The 16,572-nt window shown below is 39.7% G+C and overlaps 1 protein-coding gene across 5 annotated transcripts in view; it reads right to left on the bottom strand.

Annotated features, from left to right (window-relative positions):
* Positions 1-16,572, bottom strand: part of dnah9 (dynein, axonemal, heavy chain 9) — a 189,931-nt gene that overhangs the window by 35,047 nt on the left and 138,312 nt on the right. For all 5 annotated transcript variants that reach the window (XM_015031765.1, XM_015031766.1, XM_015031767.1 and 2 more), the window contains 6 exons: positions 13,833-13,973; positions 11,564-11,734; positions 11,280-11,402; positions 8,309-8,502; positions 5,957-6,105; positions 2,329-2,456 (listed from right to left, as the gene is read on the bottom strand). In XM_015031765.1, the coding sequence (XP_014887251.1) occupies positions 2,329-2,456; positions 5,957-6,105; positions 8,309-8,502; positions 11,280-11,402; positions 11,564-11,734; positions 13,833-13,973 (906 nt within the window). The remainder of the gene's footprint in view (positions 1-2,328; positions 2,457-5,956; positions 6,106-8,308; positions 8,503-11,279; positions 11,403-11,563; positions 11,735-13,832; positions 13,974-16,572) is intronic.

The following is a 16,572-nucleotide window of genomic DNA, read 5'->3' as shown; positions in this document are numbered from 1 at the left end:
TTCATCAAAACTTATTTTAAAATATATTAAATTTTTTTTTTTTTTTTTTTTTTTTTTCAAGGTTATTTTTGTCACTGTGACTGATGCTGGTGGCAGGTTCCTAAGGAGGCGACATGGGAGAGTTTCTGCAGTAATCAGCAGTGCCAGCTGTGGTGACTGGCAGTTGCAGAGACAGATTGGTCCACTTTATATCAAAACCTCAAATAAGTGAGTGATTTTGAATTTCCAAGACATCTTTGTTTCCAAATACATTCGAACCTACCTGGCTCTAGGAAAAAGAAATGACGACAGGACACTGGCATGAGGCGTTTTCCCTCAAATGGCCAGGAGGCTTTAATAGTAAATTTGCAAAAAGGATGCCGAGTCGAGGCCACTCCATCCTGACTGCGTGGCCAATGTGGGATGTTCAGCTCCAATCTGCCCGATTGATTGCCTCTCAATCTGCCCCCACCACCTTTCTGATGGGCTGCTTCAAAGTTTCTGCATTTCCCTCTCTTAGCTCCATCTGAGCAGAAGCTGCTGTTCAGACGTATAATTACCTGTCGAGTAAGGGGGAACCTGCCATTGACCTGGCTTTCCACTGATGCAGCGGCAGAGGAAAATGCGGACGATGAGAGCAGAAGAGTGTGGGAAAGGCAGAGGATGCAAGTCGATGCATAAAATATTACAAGACAGGGAAAGCAACATGGCGGAATCGGCAGGTAAGACGGAGAATATGTTGTTGGTAAAATTCAGCGTGAACACGACTCCTCCCAGTCCTTTTTTCTTTATTCTTCTTTTTTTCTCACCGTCATGGGGGTGGCTCTTGGCAGGCAGAGCCACAGACAGTCGATGAAAAAGTGAGTAGGAGGTTTGTTGCTAGGGGGACGAGAACTTCTTAATCCTCATCGATCGGCATTCTTATGCTAAGGTAATTACGCAACTTTTGTCTGCTATCCTGGGTCTTCGAGAAGACAGCAATGTCATCCCAACACTGGTTCTCTTTCTCTTTCTCCCCTGTGTGTTTCTACCAACTGTGTGAATTAAAAGAAAAGGATGTCCCACCATGCCTGGTCTGCAGTTCATATCTGTCAATACGTCCCATTGGAATTCCTCCAAGGTTTTCACTTAAAATGCAAAAGCCTGCCTTGTCCTCCGGATAAGAACAGACAGCAGCTTCAGATATTCTACTGTATAATACAACGACCCATTCAGTTAGAGAAAAAATGCACCAAGGAAAAATTTTCTATGCAGACAAACCGTAGAGGGAAACAGACATCCAGATGAGCATGCAAGAACCGTTTTTCTCTACATAGAAGCTGCGCCTGATCTGGTGTTCTCTTTCGGAAAAACATTGGCCGAGAAAATGTAATCAACTAATTGTTCTCCCTTTCCTGCTGTTAACCTTTCACTTTCATGACCATAAAACATATTCCTACATGAGTTCGTCTGTTTCCTTTTGTGCATTCTGTTCTGTCTTTTCAGACCTCTGTTTGGTTGAGGCATCCGGCTGCTTGTACTGAGCCAGGTTCTGGTTCTGCTGGAGGTTTCTTCTTGTTACAGGGGAGTTTTTTTTTTCTTCACTGTCACTATATGCATGCTCGGTATGAGAGACTGCTGTAAAGTCGATGACACGATCAGATGAAATCTGCTGGGTTTCCTTAGATAGGAACCTTTTCAACCAATCTGAATGATAAACTGAGCTTACTGCACAGTTTGATAACTGGAATCAATTAACTTCTTAGTTTTTTTTTTTTTTTCTTTTTTCCCTGTAATTGTCACGCTAATAACTTTTACTGGATAATAAATTGTCCCAGTAATCGTTGCGATAAACAATAATGTTTATCGTTAAATGTTTTGAGACCATGTTAAATAAATATATTGATAATGGCATAAAAATGCAAATTTAACGTCTCAAAGAGCAATAAATTTTAATTTTGTAAGGAACTCAACATTGGAAATGGAAAATATTTAAAATATCCACAAAAAAAAACAAAAAAAAAACAATCAAAAGCAATAAATAAAATGGAAATAAAAACCGCACAACACACGAAACCATAACAAATGTTGTTTATGATGTCTCCAAAGAAAATTGCCCTTCAAAGAATATTCATCATCAGAACAAAAATTACTGAGCTTAATTTAATTGATCATGCATCACTGATTAATTGATGCTCGGCTGCATATTTCTCGAAATACTTGAAAAATCTAATTCAGACATTTAAATCTATCTGATCAGAAACCAACAGACACAGCAGCCTAGACATCTACAAGCCTAGCATCATGATGAATCATTTAGTGCTTAGATTCCCAGCCCGGCCGTGTGAAATATGTGAGCGTTTGCTTTACCTGCAAGATGACCCAATGGCCTTCCCTAGCGGCCAGATCCAGGGCTTGTTCAGCTATAACCTCTTGGCCTTGACCCAAAGACACATTGTGGAAGTTGTTGTTGTCAAATGTGTAGCCCATCTTCTTCCCTAGAGGATAACAGACACATTTAATATGATTTACACACAAAAACCAAGTTAAACATAATTGATTAACATTGACTAGTGCTAAGCTTCTCTAAGAATTATGGCTAGAAGGTGCATCACAGAGATAGCATTATGCAAACAATACAGAACACCTATAGAATAACATCCTTACTACTTCTGGTAAGTTATTTTATTACCATCTGTGGACCCCAGCAAACATTTTTCTGTCTGTAGACAATACAAGACTTCTGGCGTGCACAATGGGGCCAACGGAGGTGGATTTTTTTGGGGCGGTTTATTGTTAATTCCAGATTTCCCTGACCGTGTTTCTCTCTGCCTGACAGTATTCAGCTGTCAGATGCAGTGGGGAAGGCCTGCTGATCGGGGCTTGATTTAAAGCTTTGGGATCTGGACACCATGCAGTTCACGAGTCCAAAGTGTCCTAGAGTCAAATGTAAGGCCCATCTGTTAAAAACCTGAACACTGGTGAAAATTTGGTCTTGCAACATGACAATAATTCCAAGCACAGCACTAAAAAGTAAAATGCATCGCCCCAATCAAAGTCCAGTAAAACTTCAGACTAAAATGTTAAAACTGTAAAAGGCCTCTGCATTTATTGACAACCACAAATTTGAAGGTATATGTATATTTTTGTATATTTTTTGTTGTATTAAAACATGTACTATAAATAACTATCTATTGCAAATCTAACTGTGGTTTAAAGTTTATGATATGGTATGATATCATATTAATATGGTCAAATTTGCCTTCTATGCCAATATGAAAAGCCATTAACTTCAGCCTGTGGAAAAACAAAACAAAACAATATATATTTAGAGAAAATGAAGAATGCAGGTAAGATAATTACTTACTAATAGCCTCTTCACAGAAACCCCCCTTGAAATAAATATCACTTTAAGTGTTAAAATCCAGTTATATGATATATCGGTAAAGTTTCCACCTTTTAAAACTAAGTGCATTCAGACATTTTTTCGGGTTCTTGTTCTCAATTTAAAACTAAGTGAAGTTTCAGTCTTTTTCAGACTGCCATTAGTCCCCTGCAGAGCATTCAAAATCACATCACCTATCTAATAAAAATCTAATTAGATCCTAATACAGATGACGAAACCCAATTTTCACATGATAAAAAAAAAAAAAAAATCCCCCCTTTTTTTTTTCAGGGAGAACCAGCTCATCAGCGTTTTCTGCAGCAGAAACTGGTTACTTTTGCCTTTGATTTTACTGACTGCTGAAAAACAAAACTGTTGATAATCAATAACGACGCTTCTTTTGGGGAGTTTCAGAAGCATTGCTCCCCCTTATCACATTAGGAGAGACTGTTGCATTTCACACGGTACTCAGGCTTCTCTCCGTGAGAAAGAGAGAGAGAGAGAGGCGCCAATAAAAATCTCACCAATAACAGTTCTCTCCAGGTAATAAAGGCATCTAACCGCCATTATTAAATCAATCAAAAGAGTACATAAGCTATAGAAACAGAATGTAACACACAAGCAATATGACGCATGATGATGGAGCGCATTAATGCAAAGGACTGACTCGTGAATTTGCACGGGGGACCGGGTTGCGCCGACACACTGTGGATATTGCTTTGCTACGGTTAGCTGAAACAATCTCTGCTGCCTGAATATTTCATGGAGCCAACTCTAAATACCCACAGACGGAATAGTTTGGCAGCAGATTAAAAAGATATCAGGCAGTGAGAGTCCTCCTTTTCCAGGTCAGTGGAAAAGCTCCCATTTTTAGATTTTTTTTTTCCTTTTTCTTTTTGGTCAAAGAAACAGAACCAGGGCGTCGTGTGGGTTGGGATACCCAGTATTCAAACAGGAATGTAAAATAACTCAAACCGGTGACATTTACTTTCCGCTGCCCCTAATACACCAGTGATGTCGCCTCATATATTTATGACCTTTAGCATAATCCGCTTAATCTACCCAGATACTGCTGTGCAGTGGTAGGGACGGCTGGCATCACAGCACAGACTGCTGTTCTGTCTGATACACCTTTGATGTTGTAATCACAGAAAACTACAAGTGAGACTAGATTTCCCCAGAACAGTACTCACTCCAGTCGAACTGTGCCACGTTTTCTCTCAATCAAAAATTTCAATGTGTTTCAATGGAATTCATAGAAAGAAGTAGACAGTTAGCAAGTTGTGGAAAAATTATGAATTGTTTTACTAAATATTTTTTTCGGAAAATACCATCTGGAATCTAGAGATTGAACCTTCCTGAAGGATGACTCTTCAGATTGTCTCCCCTGCACTTAACTTCATCTCCCTACACTTGCAGTTTCCAGCAGCCATTGTACAGCGCATTCAGCGTTAAAACCATCTGACCAAACGTTCTGGAGCTCAGCTTGGTTTGCCGGGATTAAGTCACACTGCGTGACTTAAACAAGAGGTTTTTGAAACGGCTCATTTTCCAGACACTAAAAAAATTTCAACTTATTACCAAAAAAAAAAATTATGGATTGTGTTTTTCGCCTGTTTTTAGAAGTAATGAATGCACAAATGGAAGTACAAAATCATGCAAGATATGAATATTGCATAGCAGATCCCCTTTGTACCAATATTTAGAAAACTGTTCGATACTTGCTATTTGATAGCATGGCAGTTTTTTTTAAAGGCTTAGGGCTCTTTGTAACAAAGGTGATAAAGTCACCTTGTTACTGCGTTTATAATAATTGGTACTAAACCATTAAGTAGTAGTCATTTTAGCACCTAGTCAGGAAAAAGAAATGTAAAAAAAAATTTTAAAGTGTTTTTTCTGCATAGCAAAACAGAACAAGAAACATTTAGTAGAAGTATGAATATCCTTTATGGAAGTATACACCGTGGACTCAGCTGTGGGGTTTATTGGAAAGCAGATGGTCTTTCAGTGTAAACAGGGATCAGGTTCATGAAAAGGTTGTTTTTTTTACAGTGTAAGCAAAGATCTGCTCTGTGAAACTGTGTTCAGCAGCAGTTCTTCAATTTCTGTTTCTGGAAATGCTACATTTGGGTGCAGCTTGGGGGTCCACATATTTTATTATTAGCCATGACAGCCGCTATTTACTAAGATCCTTGCACTGGTTCAACTCTGAAAGCTTTGACTTTTCCTGTTTGTTTGAACTAAAAAAGCTAATCTCTGGACATGCCTGTCATGTTGTTAGAGTTTTTAAGCCGCCCTCAGAATCATTGCTTTGATTCTTAGTTCTGATTGGTCAGGTGAGTCTTCTGCAAGAGAGGGGAGGGGCAAAATTTGAAAATCGTTCGTTTTCAATCCGGTATTTTCAAATAATTGTTTTGTGATATTAATTACGTCAAGCAAAGCTTTAGTGTGACAGAATCTAAAAAACTTCAAGGGACATAAACACTTTTTCAAAGCTCCATATGCCTCAGCTCCAGCTCCTTTATAAAATACGAAACGATAAATTGGTCACATGCTAGTTTGTGCTGAACTTTAGAGTGAAATTTTAAGGCTTACATCAAGCAGTGGTATTACCATGTTTCTCTACGTCCTTCAAAGGATCCACTCCAGGAGACAGGATGAAGAACATGGGAGTAGCTGGACTGGACTCTTCAAAGGAGACGGCGAAGTCCAGTGATCTGCCCATCACGTACTCGCCTCCCAGTTTCTCCTCTACAAAGTCTCTGCAGGAGGGGACAAGGCTTAGTTCTTTTCAGCTTGTTTTGTTTCATCTTTGACCGACAAAGTGCAGACCTTGAAGAATCTGAATCCTCTTATAGTGCAGAGACAGCTGTTTAAAATCAGCAAATCAAGAGAAATGCTTTATGTCTCAAACACAGTTTGCTGATAAGAATGGGAATGCTTTAAATAGATTAGGAGTTTGCACCTTGGTGCAGTTTTTAGATTTGATAGTTGGAAGCGAGTGTTCTGGTGAGCTTGGTTTTGTTTCACTTGTAAATGAATGATAAGAGCATGATACAGATCCTACCTAAAAGCTAAACATTATATATGCTATCTGAATTTTTACAGAGCATTACTGCAACTATCTTGGTTAATCCAGGTATTCCCATATTTATTTAACATTTTGTGATGGTAGTGAACTTTGTCAACAGTGAACAGAAAACACAGACAAAAGGAGAAAGATGTTCAGCAAAGGTTCCAAGTTTTGGATTTGAACCAAGGACGGCTCCGTCATGGAATGTAAAGAGTGAGTACTCATGCTTGACCTTTTAAGGAATTTATTTAAAACAGTGACAACACATTAGCTGGATGTATGTTAATTATTAAAAATATTAATGTAATTCTGGAATATTTCACAATACTCTGAAGACCAAAATAGCAGAAATTGTAAGCAAAAAACCAAATGCAACACAGTTAGATTTTATTTTGCTCTGGCTTGAGACTTGACATCTCTTGACCTGTTGTGAAAGGTTCTGAATAACAGAAGAAACTGCGCAGTTGGAAAGGGAGGAGAACAAAGTGCAGGCTTAAAACAGACTTTTGACATTTAACATGAAGTGCTTCTGAAATTCACGGGCTTTGGACAAACACAAAGAAATATATATATATATATATATATATATATATATATATATATATATATATATATATATATATATATATATATATATATATATATATATATAAAAATTTACAGAATGGTTGTTCAGAAAACAAACCACTGAGTTTTAAAGACAATAACTGCTGTGTTAAGCTTGAATTAATGTAAGGTTTTCTTTTACCCATACATGGTCAAAATTATACATATATGCTCAAACACAAACCACTTTATTTATCTAGCAATGTCGGTTTGGATAAACCATTGACTTAACAACTGCCTTAATTCTTAAAGCAAGCATTAGAAAAGGTGTTGGAAACATTTCTCATGGTTAGTTTCCACTTAAAGCTGTACCACATAGTTTCTGCAGATTTGATTCAAATCTCCTGTTGCACCAAATCCCAAATGTCTAATGTACTTCGATCTGGTCACTGTGGTGGAAAGTGGATCACAGGACTGTTCATGAAACCAGCCTGAACCACTAGCTCAAGGCAGGATCATGCCATGATATCACATTATGTTTCACCAATCGACAAAAATTTGGTTAAATTTGTAAATTTTAGCATACAAACTACCAAACAGGTTGTATGGTTGAGTGTTTTCATGCAATTCCAGACAGATAATATTATTTGGCTTTAATATTTAAAAAAATTGTTTTTGTTATTCGAGATTAGTTATTTGTTGAAACAAGATGTTTAAGTTGAATTTGAAGAACTTTTCATCATTATTCTGGATCATTATTAAATTATTCCAAATATTTGCTCTACTTCTAAAAATTACATTTTTTTAATTCATCTGAGATCTTCATTGAGTTATTTGGATTTTTACATTGTTCTAAGTATATATGCTTTCAAAAACATCAAAAATGCATTAATCACCCTGTTTAGTAAAGACCATGTCAAATTAAAGATTCAAGAACTTTTCTTCTCTACCTTTTCGTATAAATATAAGTTCATGTTCTGTGATGATTTAACCCTGTGTAAGGTACAAATGATTTATTAAAAGTCCTCAAATAAGACTTTTACTTTGATGAGATGATGACTGACTGAGCCTTTTAATTGCATAAATAGAATAATGATGAATTATAATTCTAAGAAAAGGGTTTCTTGTTCAAGAAAATCGTATGCATGTGGGAAATAAAACAGTTTAGGGTACCAAGTAGCTTGAAGCTGCAATTACTACGAACTAGAAGAAATGAAAACGTGCACCCTGATAGCTCCTCACAAAAGCCAAATGTTTAATCTTTAACCTTTTCCCTTTCAACAACAGGTCAGAGAGATCCTTCACAGACCAGAGAACAAAGGTCAAACAATGATCCCACTGCTCACCTGACGGCGTACGTCATGCGGTCGGGCCTCAGGGTCCTCATCATGCAAAGCCTCTGGAGAGAGGTTTTGCTCTTCCAGTCCTGCGGGAATTTCTCTTTCTCCGGACACTCGGACTCGACAAACTTCTTCCAGCGTTTGGGTGAACCCTGGATGTCTCTGTCCAGGTGCTTGAACTCATCCATGGAGCACAGGGACTGTCGTATTTGAGAGAGAGAAAAGAAAACAGGATTTAAATCGCAAAAGTTCTGCTCATCAACATGAAAGTTTTTGACCACTTTGGAAAGATTTCTCAGCAAAAGCACCAACTTTGTTTGCAAAAATTGAAAGAGAGGGGGAGGAAAAAAAAACCCTGATTGCTTATCTTTCTCTCGTGCTTATTTAAATAACATTTATTCAAAAGAAAACGCTGAGTAAACACAGTCGCTTTTGTAACAGCATGGGGGTAAAGGAAGTCTAAATATGCATCCACAGCACAAACAGTGGGGTTCCATTGTGAGCCCCAAGCTGACAGACATCTTATCTCATCTGTGGGAAACAGCAGTGTCACAGTGCTGCCTTGAGCAGGTAGTCACTTTATGACAAGCACACACACACACACACACACTGCAAGAGTGTATGCCATGTTTCACACTGCATAAACTACCAGGAGGCTACTGAAATCATCCCCACACACCCCCAATGTGCAAAGAAGACAAGGTGTCAAGAAATAAAAGAACTCCACACCGTCAGAGTTGGTGAGGTGAAGGGAGATGAGACAAGGTGGCTCTCAGCAAACAGTTCTTCACTCTGACTTCATTTGTTTAATTATCCCAGGTGGGTGGCAACCTCTTAGTCCTGCTCAGAAAGAACGCACTCAGTCCCGAGGGATTCCTCCTCTGGTAATACCGTCAAGAGAGCCGAGCAATCAGAGGATCTTATCGTCCTTTAAAGCTTTCCGACTGATTATGTTTCCCGCTGCGATAAGAAAATCAAGTGACAGAATTTGATTAGCTGGGACCTTAAACATCTGCAGTGCGCCGAGTGCAGCGAGGATGGGCTCTCTCAGAACCCACGAAGGGGTTTAGGTTAAGTTAATATTGTAGGCGGAACGGGCTGAAACATTTATGAACAGAAGAAGCGAACAGACAGACTTACTGCTGTTAGGCTTCGGTTTGCTGCTAAACTGATTTGACAAGAGAAGGAAACGGTGGGTAGGAAGACGGATTTTTCTTCAGGAGAAGCCGTAACTGCTTTGTTCGCCGTTATGATGCTTTGGCGTCACATGGTAGAGCAGCTCTATACGGCATCACATGCTATGAGGAGAGAGATCCAGGTGAAACTGGGGTATATGTTATAAATCTGCAGGCGTCTTTATGAGCCGTCTGTTCTCGGAGAGTTGTTGCTGGAAGAGCATACAGATTGCATCACATGAAGCAATTCCACAAACTGTAAGTCAAAAGATGTTGAGGGTAATTTCAGATACTGTGCAGGGAAAAAGTGTTTGGATTTATACAGTATTCTATATTTTAGTTTTCAAGTAACGTGAGAAAAAAAAGCCATCTAAATCAAACTATTTGGAAAAATGAAATTTCTTCCTTTGCAAAATCAAAAATTCCTTCCAGTCGTTCACAATCTTTCAATTAGTCTGAGGTCAGGTTTCAGGGTAAAGAAGCCCAGACTTCCCTCTCCCTAGCCACTTCAGCTCCTTTAGGAGAATCCCAAGGCCTTCCTAGGACCTCAACAGAACCTTGGGTCTTCCTCTGGGTTGCCTCCCGGAGGGACATGTTCGGAACGTGAGGTATCCCGGAGGCACCGGAACACCTCACCGGTGCCTAAGTCCATGCATCCAGATGCCTGAGCCACCTCGACTGGCTCCTCCCAATGTGGAGAAGTAGCAGCTTAACTCTGAACTGGATGACCAAACTTTTCACCCCATCGCCAAGGGAGGAAGAACCCAGACACCCTGAAGAGGAAACTCATTGTGGCTGCTTGCATCCGCAATCTCTTTCTTTTGACCACTACCCACAGCTCATGACCATAGATGAGGATAGAAACGCAGAACAATCGGTCAGCTCTTTCTTCACCATGATGGATTGGTAAAGCATTCACATGAGAAGCAGCACCAGTCCACACTTCTCCCACCACGTTTTTCCTTCATTTGTGAACAAGACCTTGAGGTGACATTTAACATCGTAAGAGCCAGCTCCTGTGGCCAATGGGCGGTCCTCTGACCACCGCCCATTCCACATAGCACCCAACCCCGTTGCCACCTCCCATAACTGATGAGTGCATAGGAAGAGAGGACAGTTTCCATTTCTGTTCTTCATCAGGAGAAGTCTTTAGACTGCAGTCTGTCTGCTCTCTCACTAAGGGCCTGTGTGTCTTGTGTATGAAACTACCATGGGCATAAGGCCCCCGACAACCTAGTTCCTAGGATCATTGGGACTCTCAACTCCACCACGATGAGGTGGCAGCCCATGGAGAGGAAAATTAACGGTGATTAATCCTAAAAGCTGAGTTCAATTTCACTTGTCACATCCTGACCTGATTACTGCCAGACCATTAGAATCAGCACTTTGGGACTTCAGTGAACCACAGTTGGAGTCATTATCCGCAAATGGAAGAAAACATAGATCAGGAGCGAAGTTTCCAAGGAGTGTCTGGCCTACTAAAAACTACACAAGACAACTCATGCAGGAGGTCACAAGCAAACTCAAAGACGGTTCTTTAAGTAGTGACTCATTTCGGGAGAGCCATCCATGAGTTACACATGGAGCTTTTTTTCATAGTTTCTCGTTTTAACAAAATGCATAAAATGCAACACATGCATCCACCCACAAACTCATTTAAGTTGTGGTATTTCCTTTTATCCTTTGCTCATGAACTGACAAAACAAAATATTTGATGGTGCCACTTTGCATTTCAAAACATAACTTTGACTCTGTTGTGAAAAAGTTTTAATGGGGTAGCTTTTTCATCCCTTTTTCCGTACCTTGATCCCTCCCCAGGAGTGGCTCGATAGGAAATCCACTGGTGAAGTTACACCTGGTTGGACAGGATATCTCAGCAGGAAGTCCAGCTCTGTGGGGCTTATTTCATTATTCATCAGGAGTATCTGGGGACACAACAAACAGGAGGCCAATGTTGGATTTCCCACACAAACCGCAGCTTCTTTCTGCTTGATTAGATTCAGACAAGGCTCACAGTCTCGAGAGCCGCTGATTGTACGGCACGCGTGGTTTTGAAACAGAAGATGAAAGCAGCTCCCCTTCCTACCTGGAAGACGAGCTGAGCTGTGTACGTGAGCTTGTCACACTCAAACAGGCCTCTAGTGGTGTACTGGAACGCTGAGAAGGTGATGCTGTCAATTAGATTGGACACCCGCTGCCTGAGAGTCTCATCCGGGTCGGCCTTCAGAACCGCTTTCTGGAAGACCACACCGAACGCCTGGAAACGCACAGGAGCAGGGAGAACACAGTCAGTTTTACATCAGAAAGACGCTGAAACAGTTTGAAAAGCTGTTTCAGAGTTGGCTTACATCTTGTTTAAAGGGGAGAAATTAAAATGTTTGTATGCAGTTTAATGAGTGTGGAAGGATTCGTTTTATGGTGGTAATTTTGTCCTCAAGAGGGCTACAAATCGGCATCGGTGTTCTTGTAAAACCACTAAAGAGACACAACAAAAAGAGACATCTCTGTAAGAGGACTTCCAGCACAAAACAGGCCTTCAGAAGGGTTTTATTAAATTTTTCATGAACTTTGTTAAATGAGTCGCTGTGTAGAAAAAATAAACAATGCAGCTGACAATTCTATAAATACAAATGAAACATATGACCATCACTTTTGAAGGATGCTCAGTCAAGTCATAAATCAAAGTATTTTATTTAGGGTTAGTAAGAAATACCTTAAAACTTTACCCCCTTAGGGATGTCCAGCACTTTGTGGAACTCAATTTTAGGTGTAATCCTAATCTGACTTGCTTAACATGCGATGGGACAGAACAGATGCATTCCACTGCTTTTCAATGGCTGCATATTTCAGCTGAAAGATTCATTGAATAGCCTGCACCCATGCCTCTCGTCATCTGCACCATCCTCAGGCATAGCAGCAGGTGAAAGTCAACAGCCGAGAGCCACAAGAAGTACATGATGGAAGACGAGTTCAGAGTCGCTGCTGCTCAAGGGGATTTTGCCCAAATGGAGGAACTAAAAACGGGCAGGGTGATGCAAACTAGGATTTCCTGGATGTTACTTCGTTACTTGTTTCTAATGTAATGCACGAAGCACAGTAAGAAAAAAGAGGGCTAAACTTGAACACGAAATGCAGATGATTAGGTTTTTGTGAACCGTCACAGGAAGGTACCTGAATATAAACAATAAAAAGCTAAACTAAAACCATCATCACATCCATCACAGAAGGTTTACAGTGCATAGCTATCAGGACTATACAATGATAGCTCCTTCTCCATCAGTGCATAGAGAAGGAGCTATGCACTGATTGAATGATTGAGTGATGTATCCACAATATGAACTGAACTATGTGTGTTTCTGACAAGTAACTATGTTACCTTGTATTTTGAAAATGTATATATCAAACATGACTTCAAAGAGATTTCATTTTTGCATCAGAGCTGAATCTGTCTCTTTAAGAAGCTCCTACCTTTTACAACATTCCCTCTTTAGCATGTGGGTGCAGATGGTATGTTGGGGACTGAAGCTCCAAGGCAGAGCTTTACGGAAATGGGCGAAGCTTTGCATAAACAGGTGTTAAAGCACAACCAAATGGCTGCCAAGGATTCCTCAAACGTGCATGAGTGAGTGAAAGCAACACTCCAGGTATGTTTTTGATGATGGAATGACATAATAAAATGATATAAAGCTAAAAAAAAGTACATTTTTAATAGTACGTATTAAGAAGCAAAACTTTTTAACTAGTAGTTATAGTTGTTTTCTGTTTTATCTTCTTTTTGCTACAAGAAGATTATTCTCCAAGAGCAGTAATTCCTTATTTCTGCCATGAATTGCACTATTTACTCACTCGTCAAAGAAAAGCAAACAAACATGCTGATGTACTGTGAAATGATTGGCCTTATTCTGAACTCCCTTAAATGTGGTACAATTTCAGTTCATCAGATTCCTACTTTTCTTTAAACCCGTGTACATAAAAAAAATAAAATAAAATAAAAAATCTTATAACGTGCATTATTTCATGTAAGGTCAAAGGTATAAAAACTGAATGTGTTTTCATTTGATTACGCTGGGAAATAAGTTGTGCGGAGGCAGCTACCTGAAGAGTTGGGAGTGATTGCAAACCATATCTCAGGCTGCCTTCTCTCAGGCTCGCTGGCTGACAATATGAGAGACATTACGCTCTACATAACCACATTAGGGAGCCACAAACACAATAAAAGCAGGCCAAAGAGCATAAAACATGATGAGCAAATGGAAGCAGGAGGAAGAGAGAAGAGAAGCAGGGAGTGTAAAGACGGGCCTCTCTGGGAGCCCTTGAGGTGGGTAGGAAACATAGTGGGTCAATAGAGAGGCTACCTTGAGTGAGAACTGGTACATGGGGTGAATTTTATTGAGATCGTTCATTATGAAGTACAATAAGGAAGCCCGTGCCGCTGCTGGCCGGTAGTGATCCCGAGCCTCATTGATTTTGGCCTCTGTCACCTTGGCTTCCTTCACCTGCAGTAAAGATATCACAGCTTAAACACAAAGAGACAGTCTACAGAAAAATGAAGAAGTGCACCCACTGACTTGTGCAGAGGGTCAAAAATTCAACCTCGGGTGAAGAGCAGATTTGTACGGACCGGCTCACATCGCATGGAATACGTGCATTATGTCGAGATTTTTCTCAGCCACTGAATGTGCAATTACGCCTAGAAGTGAACATCTGCATAAGCAGTGATCATTCTCTCACAGGCACACTGAGAGCATCACAAGTAGATTTTTTTTTCTTCTTCCAAGCGTGCTCTAAGAAAATGTCGGCGACATCAGTAAACATCTAGCAGAGGCGAGAAACAAAGCTGACATGATCCGATCTTCTGACAACGAAAAGAGAAACTTGGGGGCAGTAACTCAAAGAGAGCAAACCCAGAGGGAATGGCTCTGCATGCAGATGATTCAGCATTTACTCTGAGGTACAACCTCTGGGAAAAAAATAATATCTGGAATGAAACTTTTGTTTAGGTGGGACCAAGTAATAAACTTCACCAAAAGTTAATTTTTAACTACCTAATACTTATTTAAATTATTACAAGACGAAGACAGGGGGAGCACAGGCCATTAGCCCTTTACTGGGACAAACTTTCTGCAGCATAAATATTTCAGACACTAGATAATAAAGTGAGCTATTGACCTAGGAGTGGGAGGTTTTTACATTGTGTGTTATGTGGAGTAAGTCCACACTAGAAAATTTCAAGCTTGCAGTTCTGATAAGTTGTTTGTGCCGACACGAGCCCCAAGTTACTGTTGGCCAATTAGGAGGGAAAAGAGAGAAGAATCTTCCAATGAAATGTGAGTCTGTTAACTTTTACTGTGAGCCTTTAATCTCTTACTAAGAGGTAATGATAAAAAGTCGCTCTTAAACGACTACAAACCCTTTTTTTCAAATGCCAGGCTTTTGTGATGTAAAAATAAGAGACCAAGATGAATCATTTAATAATTTCTCCATGTGTAATCTTGGATTTGCCCTGCACAATTCAAGTGCAAAACAAACGTTTATTGGTGGAAAATCTTCAAGAAGAAAAATAATAAACTGCAGTAACCTTGACGCATAAACAGACCATCAAAGGGTTTGTTTGCATTTCTTAAGGTGAAGTTCTGGAAAGTTATTTTTATAAATAGTTTTTAGTAGGAAGAAGACATATCCCTGTGAGCTTGATGGAAAACAAAGAAATGTGTCATCAGTGGGATAGAATGCTAAGTAAGCAGATTGAAAAGTCCAAAATTTCTAAAGAAACTGTAGTTTGGTGCTCTTTCCCCCTTTTTTTCCCCAAGTTCCCATGTGAGTTTTACATCATCTCAGCCTGTGGGTTGATTAAAACCACCTGCTCAGCTGTGACTCATCAGTTTCTCTAGCTCTGGCAGAAGCAGAGTAAACTTTTGTATTTCAGTAATGCAACATTTGTTCCTGTCAGTGTTTCTTTTTTTTTTTTTCATTATACTGGGAGGAAACCATAACTGTCTTGTAGTTTCGAGCTAATTTAATTTTCTATGTAGTCCCAGATCACAACAACAAAAAAAAGTCTCCTAGCTTACCTTTCCTTAAGACCAAGTCAAAGCCTTGTCATTTCACTAAACTAAATTACCCTGATCTCATTATTTTATTTGCACCTTTAATAAGATATCAGAGAAAGTTCTGGAAGGAGGTGTGTTTTCTCCCTACTACCTTCATTGCAAGAAGAAAGAAATTGGTTCCTTCTCCTAAGGATGCAACAATACAGCGACATCATTCTGCTCTGGAAGCTCCTGTAGGAATCCTTGCTGCTTGTTCTTGACATATTCTGAGCAGAACGTTCTTCACGTGTGGCGTCCTAAAGCTTTTGTGTGATTGGTTAAAATTTTGAAGTGGTATGATGTTTTTTGTTTTTTTTTATGTAGCACTGGGTAGACTAGACAGAAAGAACTGTGTTTTTTGTTTGTTTTTTTGGGGGAGTATGGACAAGAATTTAGATCCTTTACATTAATTCGCCTGTTTAGAAAGTCATAGTGTGGAAACTGAAGGGATGTATTGTTATTATTTTTAAAGTACTACTTAGGCTACGAGGCTAGAGTACCACAGATGGTGCGAAATGCAATCTTGCTGTTAGCACCTGGTTCAGAGATGAGGAGAAGGATGGACAACAAAATCTCAGCAGTACGATGGGCTCTTCTGTCTTGCAAAGCATACACCATAATGGGTTTAGAAACGGCGGAAAGCAGTCGCCGCTTCCTTTTATTAGCTTGTTAGAGTCACAGTGTTACTTTGTAGGAGCAAAACAGCAAGAAGCAATATTTTTTCCCCCCAATTATGCTCGAAGACATTAGGGAAAACAGCTCTGGATAAAAGAGCGGCGATAATGAAGAGCTGTAAAACAAACGGGACTGGTTTAGTGTGAAGACAGTCTGGAAAAGATATTTTAGATCATCCCCATCAAAACTGATCATGTTCATGGTATCATTTGGCAGCTAATTTGACTGAGGGATTATGAACTTTATGACTGCTGTCTTCTTCAAAGGCAGCATTATTTGGCTGTAAAGGTCAGCTCTTCCAGCTGCTGGTCCCTGAACACTGGTCTGATTA

The sequence above is a fragment of the Poecilia latipinna genome, unplaced genomic scaffold, assembly GCF_001443285.1.
Source record: "Poecilia latipinna isolate Pla-1442-1.1 unplaced genomic scaffold, P_latipinna-1.0 Scaffold217, whole genome shotgun sequence".
In the NCBI taxonomy this organism is placed as follows: domain Eukaryota; kingdom Metazoa; phylum Chordata; class Actinopteri; order Cyprinodontiformes; family Poeciliidae; genus Poecilia; species Poecilia latipinna.
The sequence above is the reverse complement of the archived record's forward strand: the minus strand, read 5'-3'. Positions and strand labels throughout refer to the sequence as shown.